This window comes from Sinocyclocheilus anshuiensis, unplaced genomic scaffold, assembly GCF_001515605.1.
Source record: "Sinocyclocheilus anshuiensis isolate Anshui unplaced genomic scaffold, SAMN03320099.WGS_v1.1 scaffold532, whole genome shotgun sequence".
NCBI lineage: Eukaryota > Metazoa > Chordata > Actinopteri > Cypriniformes > Cyprinidae > Sinocyclocheilus > Sinocyclocheilus anshuiensis.
Window position 1 is genome coordinate 2,083,738 of NW_015555819.1, and position 1,826 is coordinate 2,085,563.

Genomic DNA, 1,826 nt, shown 5'->3' on the forward strand with positions numbered 1-1,826 from the left:
TCCCCAGACTTCACAGAAACCTAACGTGTGTGTGTGTTTGTTTATATATTTATTATAAGATTGTTATATATTGATTAGTAAAAAATATATATATAATATATTAATTGAATATATTTTTTTAATATTTAATATATATTAATAGACTATTTATAGTTAATAGAGCTAATTATATACTCAGATGGATATTTGTGTATTTAGCATATAAAACAGAGGCATATTACTGTTGTATTTCTATTTTTCTGGACTCTTGTGTACACAGATATGAGTATCTGAGGAGAGAAGGAAACTTTGAACGTTCTGCTGGGTTACAGATCGGTGTGGACACCATAGAGGTAATCATACACTCACAGCTTTCAGATGATCTGATTTCAAATCGGATTTATTATAATTCCAGAATAACACATTGTAGATGTTCAGACATTCTCAGTAATGTTTCATATCTGTGGTAAAGTGCATAACGGCACACAAATTGTTCCTGTTGCTCAACTGGTGGATCTAGGAATGCCAAGGTCATGGGTTCGATTCCCAGAAATCATATTATGTACTGATGTAAAATGCTTTGGCTAAAGTGTGAAATAATTTTTTTATATATATAAACATATTATCAATGTTATCAAGTGTTTAGAAAATACTGTATAAACAAATGTAGCTTTAGTTCCCAAACTACCAAGATTCAGTTTTTTTTTTTTTTGTTTGTTTTTTTAACATGGATTTGCAATCAATTGGCAAAAGATGCATCTTTCATAAAATCAAAAATGAGTCTGAATTCCAGCATTATGTCACAGTTCCCCATGCAGCGATTAAACCTGTAAGCTCAACACGAGTGAGATTATCAGTGATTCACTGTTTGCAGAGACAACCGTTTCTAGGAATCCTCCTCGTGTTAATGAGTGTAAAATGTGGCTTTTGCTATAATGTAACAAAGCTGACGAGCAGGATGTGTTTAATCAGTCGTGTAGTTCAGTACTGTAGCAGTGTGGGCTGATGTGTGTTTGCAGGACAGTCACAGCATCGTGTTTCTGTGTGACCTGCACATTCATTTCCCTCTGAACATCCTGGAGAACATCAGGAAGCACTGTGTGGAGGGCAAACTGGCCTTCGCTCCGATAGTAATGAGACTGGGCTGCGGCAGCTCACCGCAGGAGCCTGACGGTACGACGCAGCTCACACACGCTCAAACACAGCCGCTGTCACACTGGACTTCATTAAACCCACGGCTCTGTGTCTGCAGGTTACTGGGAGGTGAACGGCTTCGGCCTGTTTGGGATCTACAAGTCTGATTTTGACAAGATTGGTGGGATGAACACGGAGGAGTTTAAGGACCGCTGGGGAGGAGAAGACTGGGAACTACTGGACAGGTAGAAGCGCTTTGCAGGAAACAAGTTTATTTTATAGTATTCATTCATTTTTGCAATACAATTTAAGACATTAGTAGTAGTAGTAGTATCAGGAATTATTATTATAATGGTATTAGTTATTTATAATTTAGAGACTTTGACAGTGATGTTTTTGTTAGTATTATTATTATTAATAATAATATGTTAAATATCATGTTATTATTAATATCATTATTAAAATTATGATATCGAAATACTATTTTGTTCTTAATAATATTTATCATTAACAATAATAATAATAATATTATTATTACTATTAGTAGTAGTAGTAGTATCTCAGTTATTTATGATAATTTAGAGAATTTGACAGTGATGTTATCATTAATAATAATAATAAGTTAAATATCATTATTAATAATATAATTAAAATTATATTGAAATATTATTCTGTTGTCGTTAATAATAATAATAATTATTATTATTATTATT

The 1,826-nt window shown here is 32.7% G+C and overlaps 1 protein-coding gene across 1 annotated transcript in view; it reads left to right on the top strand.

Moving 5' to 3' along the window:
* LOC107675269 (N-acetyl-beta-glucosaminyl-glycoprotein 4-beta-N-acetylgalactosaminyltransferase 1-like) overlaps positions 1-1,826 on the top strand; it is a 197,019-nt gene that overhangs the window by 194,308 nt on the left and 885 nt on the right. The window contains exons 17-19 of the mRNA XM_016469560.1: positions 260-332; positions 999-1,152; positions 1,232-1,358. Coding sequence (XP_016325046.1) covers positions 260-332; positions 999-1,152; positions 1,232-1,358 — 354 coding nt within the window. The remainder of the gene's footprint in view (positions 1-259; positions 333-998; positions 1,153-1,231; positions 1,359-1,826) is intronic.